The 22,765-nt window shown below is 44.9% G+C and overlaps 2 protein-coding genes across 3 annotated transcripts; both read right to left on the reverse strand.

Moving 5' to 3' along the window:
* Window positions 1-408: 408 nt before the first annotated feature.
* LOC115101949 (activity-dependent neuroprotector homeobox protein-like) lies at window positions 409-8,929 on the reverse strand. 2 transcript variants are annotated; one of them, XM_029621412.2, is made up of 4 exons: window positions 8,781-8,929; window positions 4,988-5,104; window positions 4,586-4,684; window positions 409-4,398 (listed from the first exon to the last, which is right to left on the reverse strand). In XM_029621412.2, exons 2-4 carry the CDS (start codon window positions 5,093-5,095, stop codon window positions 1,468-1,470), a joined length of 3,138 nt encoding a protein of 1,045 aa, XP_029477272.1. In that variant the 5' UTR covers window positions 5,096-5,104; window positions 8,781-8,929; the 3' UTR covers window positions 409-1,467. The 2 variants fall into 2 exon arrangements, with proteins under 2 accessions (XP_029477272.1, XP_029477271.1); XM_029621411.2 differs by lacking the exon at window positions 8,781-8,929 and adding an exon at window positions 8,209-8,645.
* A 756-nt stretch (window positions 8,930-9,685) lies between these two features.
* LOC115101612 (dolichol-phosphate mannosyltransferase subunit 1-like) lies at window positions 9,686-13,234 on the reverse strand. Its single transcript, XM_029621074.2, has 9 exons — window positions 13,069-13,234; window positions 12,394-12,493; window positions 12,268-12,301; window positions 12,074-12,150; window positions 11,707-11,732; window positions 11,394-11,489; window positions 10,983-11,051; window positions 10,505-10,619; window positions 9,686-10,315 (listed from the first exon to the last, which is right to left on the reverse strand). The coding sequence occupies exons 1-9, from the start codon at window positions 13,197-13,199 to the stop codon at window positions 10,211-10,213; spliced, it is 753 nt and encodes a 250-aa protein (XP_029476934.1). The 5' UTR covers window positions 13,200-13,234; the 3' UTR covers window positions 9,686-10,210.
* Window positions 13,235-22,765: the final 9,531 nt, after the last annotated feature.

The following is a 22,765-nucleotide window of genomic DNA, read 5'->3' on the forward strand; positions in this document are numbered from 1 at the left end:
AGGGTTAATACAATCCACTAACAAAGAGTTAATGCAATCTACTGTTGATTTCTCATCAACCATCACCACCTCAACCAGTAGTGGGTCCACTAAATCCCAGACGCCTCATGCTCCAGTCTCACAGAATAGCATAGCACACATGGACTAAACTCATGAACCCCTTGTTTTACACACCGAAAACTGTGTTTAACCTTGTGTAATTTACTGTCAAAATTAACTGTAATAATACCAGAGACAATAGGATTTGTACCACCAGTGACCGTTTACAGCTAGCTCATGGGTTACGTTTGGGAAAACCTAACTTGAAGTGCTACTTCTTAGGACAAACCATATCTAGTCTCCATTAAAAAAAAGGGGTGTGTCACATCAGAGTATAAGACATAGGAAAATAGGTTCGACTAGGAGAAGCACAATGCAACACTTTATTGTTCATAGATGCTCAAGTTAAAAACAAAAACAAATAAAATGGAAGATCACAAATTAAAACATACACACAGAAACGTCATATTAATAGCGAATGCTCTCTGTTTCAAAGGCGACAGCAAACGTCTCGGTGGTAAAATAGGGAATAGGTGAGTGAAGAAAGTACGGTCTAGACTACAAAGCACAGGGCTACAGAGATCAGTCGAAATGGCCCTTCCACTAACGGGGAGAAGGATATGAGGAAGTCTTTCAATAGAACCAAAGTTATTACTGCAAATAAAAAAGTATAATCAATCATAGTAAACAAACAGCGAAAAAAAAAGAAAAAAAAAAGAAATCAATTATGTTCATTTAAAATTTGCATTTATATATATAGATATATTATTTAGCAAAAACGCTACGGTTTTGTTAAAAAAATAAAAATAACAAAACAGAGAAAATACCAGTCACCAAAGCAACATCTAGCAAACCAATGTAGAACATACACAGCTAGCTTGTACACAGAAAGAAAATAAAATATTTCATGAGTACATCTATAGCAACTTCTCTCCAAACAGATCTAAAAGACTGTACAAATATACACTAGCTATTCCTGCATACCTGCAACGAAACAAAATGGGGGATTCTCTAGTTTCTCTTAAAAGCTAGTAAATCGTAATAACTCCAGTTATTTGCCACAGTGAAACTCGGCGCCAAATGGACAAGAATAAGTACTAATCTGAATTTTCTCGTAAAGTAAATAGAAGGCAAATCATTTCAGGGTTCTCTTACCCCCTGGAGGTAAGATATAAACTGTTCACAAATCTGACATCACTCACAGCTACTTTAGGACTGCAGAGCAGCTTTAATTGGCCTTTTGACATGACTTGTTTAAACATCATTGGATGGCTTGTGGAAGTGAAAAGGAAAAGAGGCTCTCCTTCTCACCTCGTCTCCTTCATGACACCATTGACCATTTCTAGCTCTAAAGTTCTGGTGAGGCAGAGCTGTTGGATCAAATGTAACGTCTCTGTGCGCGTCGTGTCATTTGTTTGTGTCAATTGGTCAGACCTGATGCTTGCCGAGTTGGGCCCTAGTTTTTCCACTTCCCGATTGACCCAGTTTGGCAACAGCTTCCTTCCCTTTAGCCTGCCTTTCCAGCAGCATTGAGCCATATCCATTCTCTACATGACCCTCTTCTTCCTCCTCCTCCTCCATGTCCTCTAGGTCTGGGCTGGAGTGGGCCCCTGTCCCTACCACCTCTCCCTCTCTCCCAGCAGTCAGCCTGTCATCACCCATGGAATTCACTTCTACTGCTCCCGTTTCATCCTCCTCCTTCTCCTCCTCACCATCATCATCATCTATTTCATCCTCATCGCTATCCGAGTCAATAGCTATGGGTTCTGAAAGATACTTAGGCCCCCTCTGTTTTAAGGTGCTTCCGATTGTCTTGTTTTGGTCGCTCTTGGCCCCACAGTTGGGCTGGGTTGTGACCCTGGCCTCACTGCCAGACCCTGTTGAAATACCCAGCTGGAGAGTAGCACCACCGTTCGCCACAGCCCTCTCCTCCATGCGCTGAATGGCCTGCTCAGACCGTCCGATGCACATGCTGGACGTCCGCCTCTCCACTGTCTCGCCACGGTCTCCTTTGCCCTCAAACAAGCACTCAGAGTCGAAGGTCAGTTCGTGGCTGAGCTGGTTGATGTCCTGCATGTTGAAGCCCAGCAACACCTCAGCCTTCTGGGTCTCACAGTCCCGCGTGCATTTCCTCCTGCGGTTGGTGAAGTGGCTGGAGATATCAGACTTCCACAACCACAGACTTGAGGCTAGTTTTTCCACCTCCCTACGCGTTGGGTAGGGCTCGCGGTTGAAGTACTGCGAAAGGAAGGCTTTCCGCGCCTCGTACGACTCATCCTCGTGACCTTTGGGGTCAAGGATCAGGTTGACAGGGTCATCTGGATTCTCTACAAAAGCTGCAGGGCTCTCTGGCTCTCCAGGCGGCAGCTTACGCCGCTTTGGGTCGTTTGGGTCACAGTTTTCGAAGCCGGCCCGTTTGAGGCTAATGCCCTGGGCCTGGGAGACCCTGGGGGAGGGCGCAGGCCTGCTATCCTGCCCGTTCTGGGTCTTCCCCACACCGCGGCAGTGGACGAGGTGCAGTGTGATGGTGGAGGCTGTCATGTTGCTTGTGTACACACCCAAGCAGTGGATACATTTGTAGGTGAGTTTTTTCTCCACCGGGTGCACGGTTTGGATAACCTGATGCCTCTCTCTCAGATGGTGTGCCAGTGCATCAGAGATGGGACCCTTGAGGATGGAGAAGCACAGCGGGCACAGAGTCTTGCCCACGTCTTTCTTGTACGGTACGGCCGCCTGAGGTGCACTCTTGGCAGGCGAGCCATCTTCTGAATCAGAGGGCATCTTTGGGGGTTGGCTGGGCACGGTCCTCTTGCCCGTCTGTGTGGACGACGAGGCACTCTGAGCATGGAGGGCCATGGACTCCTGCGGTGCGTCTCTCATGTTGTAGGTGGTGACAATCAGCTGGACGTTCTTGGGGTTGCCCTGCTGAAGAGTGAGGTCGAAAGTCAGAGGGGAATCGGTGCGCGGCCCCACCGTCTCGTCCGGGTGGGACTGTCGCATGTGCGAAACCATCTTCTCCACGTCGTTGAAGGTGGCGCGGCAGTGCGGGCACGACAGGCCGTGGATCAGCATGTGGTTGAGGAGTGTGTCGCTGGGCAGGTAGCGGTTGCAGTACAGACACTTGCTGGTGAAGTTGTGGATCTTCATGATGTAGTTGGCCACAGCAGGTACTTTCTCCGCCTTGTGCTCCTTCTCAAAGTGCGAGCTGTACACATTCTCAGGGAAGAGCTCGTTGCAGATGGTGCAGATTTTCCACTTCTGTGTGTACGACGTGCCCAGGACAGAGCTACCCCCCTTCCCCTTGGCCGTGACTGAGGCCACTGTGGCGGCAGCCGCCTGGACCCGGGAGTTGAGCGTAGACGAGGAGGAACTCACCACTATGGGGCTCCGCAAACCACCAGTGAGGTTCTGTTTGGCTGCTTGAGAATGCTGGGGCACAGACACTTTTGCGTTGCCAGGCAAAGTGATTCTCACCTGCTGCCCGCCTATAGAGAAGGATTGGGTAGTCCCACTCTTTAACCCAAACACCCCTTGCTTCAGGTGAACCCCAGACAGGAGTCCCGTTGAGCTCAGGCCTGACTTTGGGATGACGATCCTGCTGAGGTTCTGGGTAGAAACGGAGCGGACCCCCCCCACTGTGGTGGTCACTAGCTGACCTTTAGGTCCTACCCCGATGACAGTCTTCTCCCCCGTCTTCGGGGATACCACGATGACAGGTTTGGCGCGAGGTACCACCACGTTTGTGTGACCAATCATGGCGGTCACCTGGTAACCGATTCGCTCGTGGTCCTCAATAACATGCTGCACCAGTGCCTCATAGGTGCGTGGCAAAAAGAGGCAGCGCTTGCAATGGATGGTGTTGCTGTTGGCGTTAGCATTACTGCTGCGGTCTGTGTTCCCTGTGCCCGTGGTGTTACCTGCTGCGGCACCGTTGGGCGTGGCCTTTTCCTCAAGCTTAACCAGGTAGGGCTTGGCCACATGCTGAAAGTGTTCTCGGTAGATGTGTTTGCGCACCACGTTGTAAAGCGGGTCCCTGTAGGTGCACTTCTTGCAGTAGTACACCGCCTGCTCGATACTCTCTCCAGGCCTCTTGCCCAGCTGCATGCCGTCCTTCAGTCCACCCACTGCCCCCTGCATGCCCCCGGGGCCCTGGCGAACCACGTTGTTGGGCATGTGGAACAGCTTGATGTGCGTCTCCAGAGTCTTCTTGTTCCCATTGTAGGTGCAGTAGGGGCAGTTAAGCAGGATGCGGCTCTCGAAGTCCTCGCTGTGGACATTGCGGAAGTGACTCTTGTACGCTGAGAAAAATTTGGAGGAAAAAGGGCAGCCAGAACAGCAGAAAGGCTTTGATCTGTAGTCCTGGGAGACGGGGGAGATAGAGACAGTGGTCAGTCGTGTGATGACATTTACTCTATGTAAATAAAACGTTATTTATTGAAAATACAGACAATAACCCAGTTAAAAGCTTTTAAGAGACAAAAGAGCAACAACGCTAAAATACAAGGTGTTCCAGTGTGCCCCTCCAGGCAGGCAGTGAGCCACTCACCTGGGATTTGGTCAGTGAAGGATCCCACACACATACATCATCCCAGGTGGTGTGCTTGATGTAGAACTCGTTATTATCAGGGACATAGTCTTTGTAGTCCTAAAGGGGAGAGAAATACACGATTAATCACAATTCATATAGAGTCAATACAAAACGTCAAGTCTGATAGAGATTTGCTAGGAGTCGACGACCGATCATAGTTGCGGACTGGGCTCATTTATTATAACGTCAAACAGACGGGAGAAATGTGAGGCTTCCTAAGTTGATGGCTGAAATGTTTCTAGACTGATTAATTAAATTTGCTATTAATGAATGAGCTATTATCTCTTCAGTGTGATAATGTGTATCAAGGGGCATGCTCACACATGGATGGCAGAACAGATCAAACGATGTGCTGCTCACCTCAATGTGGTCTTTACAAAACTCCAGGCCAATGTCTCCCAGAACCCGCTTGACATTTCTCCTGGCTTTTCGTAAGCTGCCCAGGTTGTTGACCGGGAGCTGGAACATTCTGCCCACCTGGAAAAGGGAGGGACACAGGTAGGTGGACAGGGGAGAGCAACAGGTGAGCTCAGGGGTGTATTCATTAGACGAAGACCGTAGTAAACAGTTGCTAAATGTTTTGCAATGGAAAACATTTACTCCAAATGGAAAACGTTTCACAATAAAAACAAATTCAGGTAGGTCCCACCCCCGTTTCCTTCTGTTTGCTTCCATTTAGTTCCTAGTGAATAAACCCCAGGTCAACATATGAACTGATCATTGTTGTAGAGAGCAGCCTTCAGTAGACCCAAAACAAAAACCCTGGGGGATGGAAACACACTTCCCAAATAACACTAGAGCTAATATCCACTTCAGTGATCGTTACTCTACTGCCCCTTGTGAAACAATGCCACAAGAATACCTGCTGTCTGCCAGTCACCTTTTCATCATAAATCCATCAGTGGTTTACCTCAGCAGCATCACTCAAGTCTATCCTTTATGACCTTACCACCACCACCTTCATACATCTGTCTGTATGGGCTGTTTGGTTTGTTATATTCCAGCCAATGCTGCACAATGGGAACACTATAGAATTGATTCTCTATTCAAGTCAAAGGTCAGGACAAGATGCTTTAGCAACAAGCAGTACAAGGCCAAACACTCTTCATCCATCCACCCACCCATGCCATAGCTCTTGTTGTATGTTCCAGAAGATGGAACATTGCTGCTGAGCTGAACGTTGTCTGGCTGCCTGACTACCTTGCTGAGCTGAATGTTGTCTGGCTGCCTGACTACCTTGCTGAGCTGAATGTTGTCTGGCTGCCTGACTACCTTGCTGAGCTGAACGTTGTCTGGCAGCCTGACTACCTTGCTGAGCTGAATGTTGTCTGGCTGCCTGACAACCTTGCTGAGCTGAATGTTGTCTGGCTGCCTGACTACATTGCTGAGCTGAATGTTGTCTGGCTGCCTGACTACCTTGCTGAGCTGAACGTTGTCTGGCTGCCTGACTACCTTGCTGAGCTGAACGTTGTCTGGCTGCCCGACTACATTGCTGAGCTGAATGTTGTCTGGCTGCCCGACTACCTTGCTGAGCTGAACGTTGTCTGGCTGCCTGACTACCTTGCTGAGCAGAATGTTATCTGGCTGCCTGACTACCTTGCTGAGCTGAACGTTGTCTGGCTGCCTGACTACCTTGCTGAGCTGAACGTTGTCTGGCTGCCTGACTACCTTGCTGAGCTGAACGTTGTCTGGCTGCCTGACTACCTTGCTGAGGTGAACGTTGTCTGGCTGCCTGACTACCTTGCTGAGGTGAACGTTGTCTGGCTGCCTGACTACCTTGCTGAGCTGAACGTTGTCTGGCTGCCTGACTACATTGCTGAGCTGAATGTTGTCTGGCTGCCTGACTACATTGCTGAGCTGAATGTTGTCTGGCTGCCTGACTACCTTGCTGAGCTGAATGTTGTCTGGCTGCCCAACTACCTTGCTGGCTGAATGTTGTCTGGCTGCCCAACTACCTTGCTGGCTGGGCTTACTCCTGCCAATGTTTTCTCCCATGGCTTGTAGATGGCGCTAGAGGACAGCTCTGCCTCCATTATGTAAGGCCTCCATTGCTCTGCCTGCCCCCTTTTCTGCGATCACGGAATGGCGCCTCCTATTGAGTCAGCAGCAGAACCCAACATCTACAATGTGTCTACAGGGGAGTGGGGGCTGGGTGGGTAGCCGGCAGAGAATAGCCACTCAACAGCTGACGAGAGGAAGACAGTAGTAGTCTATATTTTACCCATAAACCTTATGTCCTATCTCATATATACAACAGAGCTCTGTCTGTCCTAAGAATCAATAATACCATTTGCTCTGGTCACCTCTGATCCTCCAAACTCACATTGCTTACCAAAAAATAAAAATAAAGTTGATTGTATCAGTCATATCCTGTCAGCAAAGGGTCATCTATGACCATAAACACCACATAAAGAGAGTTGGCATTTAAATAGAACACCTAGCATAAATGACCAAAAGGTTCAATCGAGTTCACCACCAGTCTTCATCCGGATTGCCCTCACACCAGGGACCATGTGAACAGAGGGTTGAATCAATAGAGTATGCAACTAACCTCCAAGACAATGTTGACACCGTACATAAAAAAAAGCTGGAACATTAAATCACATAGCAATTGTGATAGTTGCGTGACGTGAATAAAGGAGGCGGGACACTACTTTCTCATACGACATCACGACAGTCAAAATCAAACCTGCGATGTGCGGATAATAACCCCGTGTCACCTAGTCTCTCTCTCAAGTTGCTGAATGAATCTGGTAACGTTACCAGACTTGATTATAAATCCCGGTTCACTTTAAAAAAAAAAATAATGTTAGAAAAATACGGTTGCATTTGATAAGAGAAGCGACCTAATTAATATAGGTCAAATGTGACTAGTAATAACTAAGCGAGTAGGGGAGGTTATTCACGAGCTATCTCCATCTCCCCTCTTATTGATGTGGTTATGGCTTTGATTGAAGTCAATGATTTATAATTGTTTAATGTCTACATCTGGTTGACCAACGAAAGAGGATACACATAGATCTAACACGATTACTACATACATCTTTCCATCGTGGTACGCCAAAATAACATCTGATCTGGTATTATTCTCCACTCACGTTAGATTCGATAGGTGATAGTAGCTTGCTAGCAGTAGCTAGTGTAGTAGTGAGCCACCACAAAGGGAAGCGCACGTAGAAACACCGCGAACTAGCAGCTGCTAACCGAGTATAAGAAAAAGCTCTTCGGTCGGTGCTGATTCTGAGCGCCACTCAGTGCCCAAGTTTAGCGAGCCAAAAGCGGTGTCATGTTCACCGACAACTTATGATATACGCTATCATAATTGTATTTTTTATTTATTTATTAATGGATTGTCGCTTTCATTTAACTATTATATCATAATACTCCACGTTGTTTCATTTGTTATCCTCAAGTATCAACCCATGTCATGTTAAGATTATATATATATAATTTATCTTCTTCTTCCCCGACCGTAACTATGAACGAACAACGCATCATCATAACGTTACCGTGGCTAAACCCAGTTAGCTGTGTGTCCTAACTAGCTTGGTTATCTGAAAAGCGGAGTATGATGTGTTTACCTGGTCTCAAATCCGGTGCTCGCTTTTTGTAGTAAATTATATCACTTCAAGAGAAACAGGGAGACAATGCGTTAGGCACGTTCACTCCTATTGCTCCAAATACGCAGCCGGGGTTAACCGCCTTGCCGTCTTCTCTCCAAGCGGTCACACCACACCGAGAGAGGGAGCTCGACTCCTCTCACTACTGTCCGACACACACTATCCTTCTCGGCTACCGGGTATGGAGTGCCATTGAAACTAATTTAGTTAGCTAGATAAAACACATAGAACGCCCATTGTAGGGACATATAGTGTGGCTGGCGTTGTAGTAAATATTACGAGGAACCCCTCGTCCAAGAATGTGTTAACTCTGTGACTGTTCACTGATAACGCACTCCCGTCTCTTCCTATAGAGACAATACACCCCTAGCAGCCTGGAAACTGCCCTATCCAAAATGGCGCAAATGAAAGGGCGGAAGTGACATAGGTGTTTGATTAGCATTTTTTTTTAAACTCATTGTGATATCCATGAGTCGAACCTTATTAAACAACTCAATTAGTGTGTTAAATCAATTAGCTTTATATGCTCTTACCTTTCAAGACAGGCCTCAGATGCTGTCCTAGGTCGTTCTTCAACGTCTGTCAGGGGTCGGTAGTTTCTATGCCTGAGGGACTGGGGTAAACAAGCTCGAGCTGCATTTGCTAGATTTAACCAACAGCTGGCGCACTCTAGTTTAGCATGGTATGAACGCATGCGTTATAGGACTACATCTGGCTTCCTACATTGCAGAGGGTCGGATGTATACAGTGCCTCAGTACTCAGTGCCTTTGCACTTGCCCAACGTCAGAGTGCAATGAGAACAGTAGGTGGCGCTGTTCTATGATACGTTCCCATTACACTAAACTCACCGGGACTACTTTCCTGAGTCTGGGGTATTTCCCAAGCCTGAGTGCAAATTGTTCTCTGCTCATCTTACCATGGGCCTCTGGGAGATTGGGGTGGTGCAGGGATGGAGGGACCATATCATGTGAATACTGGATTTAAATTAATGGGTGATTAGTTATTGTCTCCTTCAAGGTCTCATCTTTTTAATGTTTAAGGATTATATCTTCCAAGGCAGCAAAGGCCAGGCCCATTGAAGGCCACTTCTCCCCATTGCACCATGTTCTGGGCATTACATTCCAAACTAATATAATCCTTTCAATGTTGAAACATGCAGGAGCCTAAGCATCCTGCCATATTGTGTTTGATTTGCAATTTTACATATTTTGTGAGAACTTCAGATCACTGGGTAAAGAAAGAAAATACTGTCACACTCACTGTTGTTAGTGTAGGAAACCAGATGAACACAGTGCAGGTTAAACAATGCGGCCAATTAGCACACTAACTATGTGTATTGTGTTTGTTTCTGCCTATGCACATGACAGTTTACATAGATTACAACGAAGTAAAGAGCCATGCAGCAACCAATTCAAAATAATAGGAAATAAGGTCAACTATTTATTACCATTGATTTTTTATTTATTATTTTTTTACAACAATCCCAGCTCTCTCAGTTTAGGGTGAATACAAATCTTTGAAAAATGTGAAAATAAGTTCATCTATAAGTATACATAAGGATCTTGTGACTGTATTCATCTGGAATTATGCTTCAAAATCTGTCTGTTTAGAGCACAGGAGGTCGGTGGCACCTTAACTAGGGAGGATGGGCTCGTGGTCATCTCTGGAGTGTAATAGGAGGAATTGTATTAAATACATCAAAACACATTCCAGCCATTATTGTACGCCGTCCTCCCCTCAACAGCCTCCACTGGTTTGGAGATACATCTTGACTCTAGGGAGGGGATATTAATTATCATCTGTACTTTTCTTGTCAATAATCAACGATTTATAAAAAAGGGCAGTCTGTCATTTTCCATTTTGATGTTGGCTAATTACTGCACTAAACGCCCTGACTTAATGACAACAACAAAAAACATCATATAAGCAGTGTTGCTGAGTCCAAACCTAGAGCATCATAAATCATGTTGTCGCAAAGAGAGTAAGCAGTCCTTTCAGGAACGATACGATTTCATTCCCTCCCAGTTTTGACTCCCCATAAACACGATCCACAAACGAAATCGGAACCTGTTTGGAAGACGGAAAAAAAAATCTAGTTTAACTTACATACAACCCATTGACATGACAAGCGTTCAAAATGGCGCAACGACACAAAACACACAAAGGGTTGAAAGGCCACACCTCTCCAACAGTGTAGTTCCCCTGTCTAGCACGACAATCATCTCCATCTGAAAGACGTAGCCTTTGGACACTCACCTCTCCAACAGTGTAGTTCCCCTGTCTAGCACGGACAATCATCTCCATCTGAAAGACGTAGCCTTTGGACACACACCGCTCCACCAGACTCTCCAGTACTTCCTTCTTGTAGAGCCTGATGTCATCATGCATTAGAACAAACACCCACGTGAGATAACACCCACTACGTTGCTGACGAATGAAAACCGCTCATCTCCAAAACATTCACTTTCCAGGAAATAGAAAAAAAGAAGAAAACTGCCATATTTTCCCGTTAACAAACATATAATTACGAAACTTCTTAATTAATTTTGAATTAATTTTATTGGTCCTGTTTAGAGAACTGCTTTCAATACATGTTCAATATTTGTATTTTTTTTATTGACATAAATGGAGTTACAAGGTTTTCATCCGACAATACTTCACAGATAGAGGCTGATGTGCAGGTGTGATAACTATACCTGCTGTTCTTCAAACGTATTTACATTTTGCCACTTACCTGAAGCTGCCAGTCAAGTCTGATGCCCCAGGTCTCAGCAGCACCTGTGTGACATAGTTAGCTCCCCGACTGTAAGAGAGATAGGAAGGGAAGGACAGAAAGATATGAGGAAAATTGAATATTTAATTAAACTCTCATGAGAGTTAGGTGCTTGCTTTGTGTGCTAGCACAAGCAGGAGAAATGGGGCAGCAGGGTAGCCTAGTGGTTAGAGCGTTGGACTAGTAACCGGAAGGTTGCAAGTTCAAATCCCCGAGCTGACAAGGTGTAGTTTTGCCCCTGAACAGGCAGTTAACCCACTGTTCCTAGGCCGTCATTGAAAATAAGAATTTGTTCTTAACTGACTTGCCTAGTAAAATAAAAAAAATACAATGCCAGCCAACAGTCTTAATGTAACAGAAGTGAGCAGATACCTGATGAGCTTCCTGCGCAGGTCCCAACCGTATACGCCACCGTCTCCTCTGTACCGGGTGCCTGACACCAGGTCATACCCGCCTTCTCTCTGTTTCCTTGGAGACAAACACATTCACATCCGCTATTTGGCAACTGACGATCATGTGGTAGAGATGCAGCGTATTAGTGAATGTGTGCATTTAAGAAAAATACACCCATTTTGGGATAAATTCAAATAGACTTATACTTACTCTGTGAATTCTGGGATAAATTCAAATAGACTTATACTTACTCTATGAATTCTGGGATAAATTCAAATAGACTTATACTTACTCTATGAATTCTGGGATGAATTTAGGCTGCAAACAAAAGATATAACGGATGAATTCAAAGGATTTCAAAGACCTTCAGTCTATGAAGCATTTGTATACAAATAGGCCTCAAATCAAATGTTATTTGTCACATACACATGGTTAGCAGATGTTAATGCGAGTGTAGCGAAATGCTTGTGCTTCTAGTTCTAGTAGCCTATTCAACCAAGCAAGTTTTATAACACCACAAGTTACCTCCTGAATAGTAAAATTAACTACATATAGTATTGGACTAAAACATATTGAATGTACAGGGTCCATAGCCACTATCCCACCCTGTTCGTCTGCTATTGTATTGTCCCCGGCAGATATACAGGAGATCCACTCACATGATGGGAGAGGTCTGCGTCCATTATGAAAACATAGTTCCCAGTAGCATGTTTAATGCCATGGATGTAGGCAGTACCTGAATGAAGAATCAAATGACATTATCAGACGCGTGTGTGTTGTGTGTCTGAGATATTGTGCTAAAATACAGATGCAACACTGTGTTCACTTCGATGAATGAGTATGTGACACTTGCCTAACCCTAGTTTCTTTGCTCTAGGTCGAAGGAGCTGAGGGAGAAAAAAAAACAGAACGAATGTGTATTGTCAGCAGGTATGTGAATGTCAAATTACAACTACTAATATATATTCCAATCACTTACTATCTTGTCCTCTCCGTATATCCTCTGTAGTTGTTCTGCCACTTCAAGTGTCCCATCTGGACTTCCATCATCAATTACAATAATCTCGTAGTTGTATCCACTGTAAATAACAAGCAAACAGATGTTTCAACTCTGCACACAAATATAATGCTAATCTGACAACTGATTAAAACAGGGACTTTACAAAGGGACTTTACATTGTTCCAGTTATATCTTCAGTCAAAATGTCTTACAAACGTGCAAGTTCTGTTCAAATTGAGTTAGTTAATTAACTTACAAGAATTAACGTTACTCTTTTAAAAAGGCACAACATGTAAAATGTGATTACAGTCTTTTTTGTCTATGGCGTACAATGTTTAAATAATTGACTGGCCCACCCACAACTTCCTTTTGTTGTTATGAAGAGGTAAGGCATTTGTAATAAGCTCATTAATTACGGTATTTTTTGTCATATTGTATAGGTAAATAAAGAAAAGAAAACAGGGGGTATTTCATAAAATTATATTACAAATGACCGGCTGAAAATCTCAGCAGCAGATTGTTAAAGTAAGCCATTGGCTGTCACCTAGCAAGTCTGATTTTTAGTGACAGCTCATCTCCGATTCTGGGCTACAGATCTTGTCATTGACTCTGGGCTACAGCTAGTGTAGCTAATGACTTGAAACGACTACTAACCTTTCACCGAAGTATTTCACCAGTAGCCACACAATAAGAGGTAGATTCTCACGTTCATTGTAAGTTGGCAACAACACCGAATATTTATCACCATTTCCCCGGCTCTGATGTGAACCTTTTCGGCTTGCCATGTTGGAATGTTGATCCGGATGCGGGTGCTCTCAGAAATATCCACCCCTGCAACAAATTCTTAAAATAATTTGTTCCTAGCAATATAGCTACCACTAGGTGGCGATCTTGCAACAAAGAATAAGTCTCTTGATTTTAGATATTGGATAATACTGATCATACATACACAACTGCCAATGTTATTCCCCAGTAACAATAGCCTATTTAATAGTACTGTCTTGCAATAACTACATAATATAATCATTATCTCATTGAAGTAAAAACTTGCCCACTGTTTGGGGATTAGGAAAGTTAGAACCAATGCAATTTTATAGACATGGTTGTGTTACTCTTCATTGTCATCCTACTGTAGAAACATGAAGACTATTTCTGTAAAAGCCAGTCTCATGGTCAAATGCGGCGCATGTATACACAAAGAGTGCATGAAAACATAAAACATGGATCATAATTAATAGACATACAAACATTTTCAGGGTGAAGTTGGGAACATCAGTTAACTACTACCAATACTTTCTCACAAAATATCCACTAGCTTCCATTAAAATGTTGTCTTATACAACATGTTAGAAATTTTGTTGACACACTTGGTTGACTTATTCAAATACGTACAAATGTACATTTCATCATTTTTTTTTTATGTAAGAGAAAACACTTGAAACGTTTGTGTTACATGAGAAGAGGAAGAGGTGAAGAGCAGGCACCAGGTCAACTTCCTTTTCCCCTTTATGGTGGAGCATGTGTCTCTGAGTCACCGACTAGCTCCAACGCACCAAATACGCTCTATTGTGGTGCTTCGTCAGCCCCAGTCTTTCCATCAGGTTCAATGGCATAAGTGCTTAAAATTGGAGATGATAGGAGATGGACCCCAATGTCACAAGAAAATCCATCTTTCAAGTGTGCTCAAGGCTGATATATAAAACATATGGGTCCTCTGTACAATTAGATGCAGATGAAAGCATGAACAGGTAAGAGACCATAGCACCAGGTAGCCTAGTGGTTAGAGCGTTGGGCCAGTAACTGAAAGTTTGCTGGATCAAATCCCTGAGCTGACAAGGTAAAAATCTGTCTTCCTGCACCTGAGCAAGGCAGTTAACCCACTGTTCCCCAGGTGCTGAAGATGTGGATGTTAATAATTAAGGAATTAGAGTTGAAGGCATTCAGTTGTACAGGTATCTATGTCCCCCCCCTTTCACCAAACACAATTTTTAAATAGTAAAATCAATTGGATGTGGAAATGTTATGATCATAGCTTGTCACATGGTACTGAATATGGCTGTTGTACCTGCTTGTGGTTGAGCACCTCTATGACAGACGGTGCTGGGGACCGATCTCTCCTGTCTGTCCGACAGCTCCTGCGATGCCTGGAGGTCCCGTCTGGCCATCCTCTCGACCTAGGAGACCTTCACAAACACAATCATAAATGGTCAGTAAGCAGCAATTAACCTTTTTGAATATTTTTATTTCAATGTTTTCCTCTAGGCTGCGATTACACAGGCAAACCAATTCTGATATTTTGCGATTCATTTGTCTATTGACCAATCAGATTAGATATTTTGCGATTCATTTGTCTATTGACCAATCAGATTAGATATTTTGCGAATAACTGGATAAAAGATCAGAATTGGCTTCCTGTGTAAACGCAGCCATAGAAAGACAGGTGCTGAAGGTACCTGCAAATCCTTTGATCCCCTGGTGTCCCTGGACGTTGGTCCCTAAGCGTTTTTTCCCCCCGGGGGCACCTCTTCACCTCGAGGAAAGAAGAACCCACTGATGAAAGACACTGATCGCCTAGAAGTGGTCTGACCAGGACTGACAATGTATCACCACCACTGCTAATTAGTGCTGAGCAATTAGTACTTTTTGAGGTCAGTTCGACATTGGTTCCATTATTAAAAAACAATACATTTCCGATTAAAAAAATGGACATTAAGTGCACTATGCTTTATGTTGGTTGAATGTTGTAACAACACAGAATAAAACAATTCATAAACATTCCATTATGGTAGTGACTTCCCATTACTGCTTATTACTTATTAACCATCATTTATTCACATTACTTTACTTTAATAAAATATTTGTTTTATTCAATGTAATGTAATGTCATCATCTCATCTCTATAGAGCTGCTGCCTATGCTGTCTGACAAAATCACTATTTTAGTAGTTCTTCAAAGTAAATAAGGCATACTTTTATGACTGCTGAATACAAACTATCAATCACTAAGATCCTATATTTTCAGGTAGAGATACGCCCAACAGTAACTGCTTTCAATCCATTTTGCACGTTCTCTCTTCTCTCCATCAACGAGGTCTCTGTGTCTGCTCCACACAGACTGAACAAGCTGACGCGCAATGGATCATGGTCATTGTACACTGAACAAAAATATAAACGCAACATGTAAAGTAAAGTTGGTCCTATGTTTCATGACCTGAAATAAAAAATCCCAGAAATTGTCCATGTGCACAAAAAGCTTGTTTCTCTCAAATGTTGTGCACAAATCTGTTTACTTCCCTGTTGAGCATTTCTCCTTTGCCAAGAGAATCCATCCACCTGACTGGTGTGGCATATCAAGAAGCTGATTAGACAGCATGATCATTACACAGGTGCACCTTGTGCTGGGGACAATAAAAGGCCACTCTAAAATGTGCAGTTTTGTCACACAGCACAATGACACAGTTGTCTAAGGTTTTGAGGGAGCATGCAATTGGCATGCTGACTTCAGGAATGTCCACCAGAGCTGTTGTCAGAGAATTAAATGTTAATTTATCTACCATAAGCTGCCTCCAACGTTATTTTAAAGAATCTGCCAGTACATCCAGCTGGCCTCACAACCACAGGTAACCACACCAGCCCAGGGCCTCCACCTCCACAGAGCACAGGTAACCACACCAGCCCAGGACCTCCACCTCCACAGATCACAGGTAACCACACCAGCCCACGACCTCCACCTCCACAGACCACAGGTAACCACACCAGCCCAGGACCTCCACCTCCACAGACCACAGGTAACCACGCCAGCCCAGGACCTCCACCTCCACAGACCACAGGTAACCACACCAGCCCAGGACCTCCACCTCCACAGACCACAGGTAACCACACCAGCCCAGGACCTCCACATCCACAGACCACAGGTAACCACACCAGCCCAGGACCTCCACCTCCACAGACCACAGGTAACCACACCAGACCAGGACCTCCACCTCCACAGACCACAGGTAACCACACCAGTCCAGGACCTCCACCTCCACAGACCACAGGTAACCACACCAGACCAGGACCTCCACCTCCACAGACCACAGGTAACCACACCAGTCCAGGACCTCCACCTCCACAGACCACAGGTAACCACACCAGACCAGGACCTCCACATCCGTCTTCTTCACCTGAGGGATCATCTGAGACCAGCTACTCGGACAGCTGATGAAACGGAGGAATATTTACTGTCTGTAATAAAGCTCTTTTGTACGGAAAAACCAATTCTGACTGGCTGGGCCTGGCTCCCCAGTGGGTGGGCCTGTTTCCCTATACCTCCCAGGCCCCACACATGGCTGTTCCCCTGCCCATTCATGTCAAATCCATAAAATAGGACCCTAATGAATGTATTTAAATTGACTGATTTTCTTTTATGAACTGTAACACAGTAAAATCGTAGAAATTGTTGCATGTGGCGTTTATACTTCTGTTCAGTGTACATAACCATGGGAATGCTTGTGCTGTGAATGTATCATGATACGTACTGTGCACCAGTTGCTCACAGGCCTGTGTGACTAGCTGGAAGATCATTGCCACGGACTGAGCCTCTCCCTAAAACACAGAGCATGTCTGTCAATCAATGGGTCAACAAGAGAGCACTGGCCATCTGAAAGTCGGACGTTACAGGAACGTGTAAGATAAAACTTCCCTTCTCTCCTCTCTCACCTTTATTCTCAGAAAGACCCCGTCAATCAAAAGGCAAACTACGATCAACTACTATCACTAGATGACGAGGTAGCATTGTGAACACCAAACTTCTGTGGTGGGCTGATTGTTGTTGCTCTGTTTATCCCTCAGTACTTTACGCCCCCCCCCCTTACCCACAGCCCCTGGGTGTCCTGGCATACCCTGAAACAGATGGATGTACGGTATGGATGGATGGATGAGGGGAGGAGGAATAGAGAGAGGGATCACTAGAGATCATCCATTCTTACTCTAGGTCCAGTCATCCCTGGTCCGCCCATGTTCCCCTCAACTCCCCTGAAAAACACCAGGAAAAGATCAAAGTCAGGGTCAGAGGTCAGAGCCGTTTCAGAATGATCCAAATACATTAGAGGAGTTACACAAACACAATACATGTTCTGCTGAACACTAGTCACTGTTGTGATGTATAGGACATGGTCTGCTGAACACTAGCCACTGTTGTGATGTATTGGACATGGTCTGCTGAACACTAGTCACTGTTGTGATGTATTGGACATGGTCTGCTGAACACTAGCCACTGTTGTGATGTATAGGACATGGTCTGCTGAACACTAGCCACTGTTGTGATGTATTGGACATGGTCTGCTGAACACTAGCCACTGTTGTGATGTATAGGACATGGTCTGCTGAACACTAGCCACTGTGGTGATGTATAGGATATGGTCTGCTGAACACTAGCCACTGTTGTGATGTATAGGACATGGTCTGCTGAACACTAGCCACTGTTGTGATGTATTGGACATGGTCTGCTGAACACTAGCCACTGTTGTGATGTATTGGACATGGTCTGCTGAACACTAGTCACTGTTGTGATATATAGGACATGGTCTGCTGAACACTAGTCACTGTTGTGATGTACAGGACATGGTCTGCTGAACACTAGCCACTGTTGTGATGTATTGGACATGGTCTGCTGAACACTAGCCACTGTGGTGATGTATAGGACATGGTCTGCTGAACACTAGCCACTGTTGTGATGTATAGGACATGGTCTGCTGAACACTAGCCACTGTTGTGATGTATTGGACATGGTCTGCTGAACACTAGCCACTGTTGTGATGTATAGGACATGGTCTGCTGAACACTAGCCACTGTGGTGATGTATAGGACATGGTCTGCTGAACACTAGCCACTGTTGTGATGTATTGGACATGGTCTGCTGAACACTAGCCACTGTTGTGATGTATTGGACATGGTCTGCTGAACACTGGCCACTGTTGTGATGTATAGGACATGGTCTGCTGAACACTAGCCACTGTGTAAGTCGCTCTGGATAAGAGCGTCTGCTAAATGACTTAAATGTAAATGTAAATGTATAGGACATGTTCTGCTGAACACTAGCCACTGTTGTGATGTATTGGACATGGTCTGCTGAACACTAGTCACTGTTGTGATGTACAGGACATGGTCTGCTGAACACTAGTCACTGTTGTGATGTATAGGACATGGTCTGCTGAACACTAGTCACTGTGGTGATATATAGGACATGGTCTGCTGAACACTAGCCACTGTTGTGATGTATAGGACATGGTCTGCTGAACACTAGCCACTGTTGTGATATATAGGACATGGTCTGCTGAACACTAGCCACTGTTGTGATATATAGGACATGGTCTGCTGAACACTAGCCACTGTTGTGATGTATAGGACATGGTCTGCTGAACACTAGCCACTGTTGTGATGTATAGGACATGGTCTGCTGAACACTAGTCACTGTTGTGATATATAGGACATGGTCTGCTGAACACTAGCCACTGTTGTGATATATAGGACATGGTCTGCTGAACACTAGCCACTGTTGTGATATATAGGACATGGTCTGCTGAACACTAGTCACTGTTGTGATGTATAGGACATGGTCTGCTGAACACTAGCCACTGTTGTGATGTATAGGACATGGTCTGCTGAACACTAGTCACTGTTGTGATATATAGGACATGGTCTGCTGAACACTAGCCACTGTTGTGATATATAGGACATGGTCTGCTGAACACTAGCCACTGTTGTGATATATAGGACATGGTCTGCTGAACACTAGCCACTGTTGTGATATATAGGACATGGTCTGCTGAACACTAGTCACTGTTGTGATGTATAGGACATGGTCTGCTGAACACTAGTCACTGTTGTGATGTACAGGACATGGTCTGCTGAACACTAGTCACTGTTGTGATGTATAGGACATGGTCTGCTGAACACTAGTCACTGTTGTGATGTACAGGACATGGTCTGCTGAACACTAGTCACTGTTGTGATGTATAGGACATGGTCTGCTGAACACTAGTCACTGTGGTGATATATAGGACCTGGTCTGCTGAACACTAGCCACTGTTGTGATGTATAGGACATGGTCTGCTGAACACTAGCCACTGTTGTGATATATAGGACATGGTCTGCTGAACACTAGCCACTGTTGTGATATATAGGACATGGTCTGCTGAACACTAGCCACTGTTGTGATGTATAGGACATGGTCTGCTGAACACTAGCCACTGTTGTGATGTATAGGACATGGTCTGCTGAACACTAGTCACTGTTGTGATATATAGGACATGGTCTGCTGAACACTAGCCACTGTTGTGATATATAGGACATGGTCTGCTGAACACTAGCCACTGTTGTGATATATAGGACATGGTCTGCTGAACACTAGTCACTGTTGTGATGTATAGGACATGGTCTGCTGAACACTAGCCACTGTTGTGATGTATAGGACATGGTCTGCTGAACACTAGTCACTGTTGTGATATATAGGACATGGTCTGCTGAACACTAGCCACTGTTGTGATATATAGGACATGGTCTGCTGAACACTAGCCACTGTTGTGATATATAGGACATGGTCTGCTGAACACTAGTCACTGTGGTGATATATAGGACATGGTCTGCTGAACACTAGCCACTGTTGTGATGTATAGGACATGGTCTGCTGAACACTGGCCACTGTGGTGATGAAGAACAATGAACTATAATTACAAATCACAGCATAGTTCATCAAATCATTATAAATAAGAATTAGTTCTTAACTGACTTGTCTTGTTAAATAAAGGTCAAATAAAAATAAAATACAATTCTCTCCCCTGGAGGTCCCTGTTTAGACACAGAACAGACAGAGAGGTCATACGTGATCTACAATGTTGTAATTGCATAATTATACAGCAGAGATCTGCAATATACATTCCCAAACCAGAAACCGTGGATTGATGGCAGCATTCGCGTGAAACTGAAAGCGCGAACCACTGCTTTTAATCAGGGCAAGGTGTCTGGTAACATGTCCGAATATAAACAATGCAGCTATTCCCTCCGCAAGGCTATTAAACAAGCTAAGCGTCAGTACAGAGACAAAGTGGAATCTCAATTCAATGGCTCAGACACAAGAGGCATGTGGCAGGGTCTACAGTCAATCACGGACTACAAGAAGAAACCCAGCCCAGTCACGGACCAGGATGTCTTGCTCCCAGGCAGACTAAATAACTTTTTTGCCCGCTTTGAGGACAATACAGTGCCACTGACACGGCCTGCAACGAAAACATGCGGTCTCTCCTTCACTGCAGCCGAGGTGAGTAAGACATTTAAACGTGTTAACCCTCGCAAGGCTGCAGGCCCAGACGGCATCCCCAGCCGCGCCCTCAGAGCATGCGCAGACCAGCTGGCCGGTGTGTTTACGGACATATTCAATCAATCCCTATACCAGTCTGCTGTTCCCACATGCTTCAAGAGGGCCACCATTGTTCCTGTTCCCAAGAAAGCTAAGGTAACTGAGCTAAACGACTACCGCCCGTAGCACTCACTTCCGTCATCATGAAGTGCTTTGAGAGACTAGTCAAGGACCATATCACCTCCACCCTACCTGACACCCTAGACCCACTCCAATTTGCTTACCGCCCAAATAGGTCCACAGACGATGCAATCTCAACCACACTGCACACTGCCCTAACCCACCTGGACAAGAGGAATACCTATGTGAGAATGCTGTTCATCGACTACAGCTCGGCATTCAACACCATAGTACCCTCCAAGCTCGTCATCAAGCTCGAGACCCTGGGTCTCGACCCCGCCCCTGTGCAACTGGGTACTGGACTTCCTGACGGGCCGCCCCCAGGTGGTGAGGGTAGGCAACAACATCTCCTCCCGCTGATCCTCAACACGGGGCCCCACAAGGGTGCGTTCTGAGCCCTCTCCTGTACTCCCTGTTCACCCACGACTGCGTGGCCACGCACGCCTCCAACTCAATCATCAAGTTTGCGGACGACACAACAGTGGTAGGCTTGATTACCAACAACGACGAGACGGCCTACAGGGAGGAGGTGAGGGCCCTCGGAGTGTGGTGTCAGGAAAATAACCTCACACTCAACGTCAACAAAACTAAGGAGATGATTGTGGACTTCAGGAAACAGCAGAGGGAACACCCCCTATCCACATCGATGGAACAGTAGTGGAGAGGGTAGCAAGTTTTAAGTTCCTCGGCATACACATCACAGACAAACTGAATTGGTCCACTCACACTGACAGCGTCGTGAAGAAGGCGCAGCAGCGCCTCTTCAACCTCAGGAGGCTGAAGAAATTCGGCTTGTCACCAAAAGCACTCACAAACTTCTACAGATGCACAATCGAGAGCATCCTGGCGGGCTGTATCACCGCCTGGTACGGCAACTGCTCCGCCCTCAACCGTAAGGCTCTCAGAGGGTAGTGAGGTCTGCACAACGCATCACCGGGGCAAACTACCTGCCCTCCAGGACACCTACACCACCCGATGTTACAGGAAGGCCATAAAGATCATCAAGGACATCAACCACCCGAACCACTGCCTGTTCACCCCGCTATCATCCAGAAGGCGAGGTCAGTACAGGTGCATCAAAGCTGGGACTGAGAGACTGAAAAACAGCTTCTATCTCAAGGCTATCAGACTGTTAAACAGCCACCATTGAGTGGCTGCTGCCAACACACTGTCATTGACACTGACCCAACTCCAGCCACTTTAATAATGGGAATTGATGGGAAATGATGTAAATATATCACTAGCCACTTTAAACAATGCTACCTTATATAATGTTACTTACCCTACATTATTCATCTCATATGCATACGTATATACTGTACTCTACATCATCGACTGCATCCTTATGTAATACATGTATCACTAGCCACTTTAACTATGCCACTTTGTTTACTTTGTCTACATACTCATCTCATATGTATATACTGTACTCGATACCATCTATTGTATGCTGCTCTGTACCATCACTCACTCATATATCCTTATGTACATATTCTTTATCCCCTTACACTGTGTATAAGACAGTAGTTTTAGAATTGTTAGTTAGATTACTTGTTGGTTATCACTGCATTGTCGGAACTAGAAGCACAAGCATTTCGCTACACTCGCATTAACATCTGCTAACCATGTGTATGTGACAAATAAAATTTGATTTGATTTGATTTGATTTGATATAGATACGTTCATTACAATTGATCACAATAAAAAATTAAAAAATTCGAAGGGCAAATATGATAAATGAATTCAAAATAAATGTAGAACTTTTTAAACACAGTGGAACAATAAGGAAGAACTAAATAAAGAAGAATTTCAGTTCAACCCACTGCTTTTCTCT

The sequence above is a fragment of the Oncorhynchus nerka genome, linkage group LG20 (assembly GCF_034236695.1).
Source record: "Oncorhynchus nerka isolate Pitt River linkage group LG20, Oner_Uvic_2.0, whole genome shotgun sequence".
Taxonomy (NCBI): Eukaryota; Metazoa; Chordata; class Actinopteri; order Salmoniformes; family Salmonidae; genus Oncorhynchus; species Oncorhynchus nerka.